Genomic DNA, 1460 nt, shown 5'->3' on the forward strand with positions numbered 1-1460 from the left:
GTATGTTCCCTGGTTTTAGCCATGGAGAAAACTCTTGGCTGGAGACTATTTTGGTTACATTTACACTTGCTCAGATTTTCCAGACAAAAAGTTAATGGCGCATCTCCCAAATGTCCCGGCCGCAACAACGCTTTATTGGTTCCGCTATCGGGACGGAACCAATAATGGCGAGCCGTTATTTTTTTAAATAAAAAAAAGTAAATTTTAACGTTTTATTTAGATTACAAAAATAAATCATAATAAAAATAATCCTATTTATGATGTTTTAAAAATTAAGACCTACGAAAGACTGATTTAAGACATTTTAATACCAATTAAGGCCTTAGTTTTATTTTGAAGAATTCAATGCCTTTTAAGGCTTTTTAAGGACCGGGGGGGGGGAACCCTGTTAGAAGAAGGAAATGTGTAAAAGATTTTTTTTCCCTGTACATTTATAACCATGAGGGGAAAACCTTAAACTCATATCGGCTGAAGTTTAAAGCTCAGTGTCTGTTAATGAGTTACATCCAGAACAAACACACCTTGAAGATTCCTCCTTTCTGCCAGGCGATCTTCTCTATGGTGTCTCCTAAAATCTGGGTGTGGTCGATGCCAAGAGAGGAGATCCCGCAGACCCAGGGCCTCCTGCCAACACAGCAACCAGAGTTAACGTCTGCCTGTGAATGAGGCCCATTGGTCCTGGAGCCTTCAGATGTGACAGAGAACCCCACCTGATGATGTTGGTGCAGTCGTACGCTCCTCCGATGCCGACTTCGATCACAGCCAGATCCACCTGAACGCAGACAGCAGCGCTTCAGATTCCAGCAAACTCAGAGAGCAACTTTATCAGGTTTTTAAGTGAAAGAAAACGACTCGTTTCTGAGTCGTAACTTTTTGTAAGCTCACCTTCTCCTGCAGGAAGATGTGGAAGGCCAAGATGGTGAGGAATCGGAAGTAGGCCGGCATCGTCCCTCCGTGGACCTCCTGAGGTCAGAGAGTCAGAGTGACTAAAGCAGAGCAGGACGGGGAGGATGGATTACAGGAGATATAGGACATAAAAAAAACAAAAAACAGTCCTATGTCTTTAACCAGGACTATGGCTGAGAAACAAGCCCCTACCATCACTCCTCCACTGCTGTGCTTTAGAATAATTAACAGATGTTTGTGGGAATATATGCTCTGTTCGAAAACCTAGGACGCGTCCTTAGAAGACCGGATTCGAAGGCCGATTACGTCATAGCGCGGCGCCGAGGTCTGGTCGGATTCCAAGAGTCCTCGTTATGCGACCTTAAAATGCGTCCTTCTTTTTGCCTGATTTGAAGGACGGGTCTGATGTATCCTCGCTATCCTTGGATATCCCAGGATTCATTGCGAGACCAAGCAAGTGTGATCAGAGGAAAGGTTACTTGGCGTTGAACAGTGCTCCATGAAGCCGGCTGCTCCGTGATCAGAGGAAAGGTTACTTGGCGTTGAACAGTGCT

The 1460-nt window shown here is 44.7% G+C and overlaps 1 protein-coding gene across 1 annotated transcript in view; it reads right to left on the reverse strand.

Moving 5' to 3' along the window:
- The window catches only part of fpgs (folylpolyglutamate synthase), a 24058-nt gene that overhangs the window by 7826 nt on the left and 14772 nt on the right, over nucleotides 1-1460 (reverse strand). Inside the window, exons 3-5 of the mRNA XM_015373554.1 lie at nucleotides 886-963; nucleotides 711-772; nucleotides 522-624 (exon numbers count right to left, since the gene is read on the reverse strand). Coding sequence (XP_015229040.1) covers nucleotides 522-624; nucleotides 711-772; nucleotides 886-963 — 243 coding nt within the window. The remainder of the gene's footprint in view (nucleotides 1-521; nucleotides 625-710; nucleotides 773-885; nucleotides 964-1460) is intronic.

Source organism: Cyprinodon variegatus, unplaced genomic scaffold (genome assembly GCF_000732505.1).
Source record: "Cyprinodon variegatus isolate N-32 unplaced genomic scaffold, C_variegatus-1.0 Scaffold88, whole genome shotgun sequence".
NCBI classification, from domain to species: domain Eukaryota; kingdom Metazoa; phylum Chordata; class Actinopteri; order Cyprinodontiformes; family Cyprinodontidae; genus Cyprinodon; species Cyprinodon variegatus.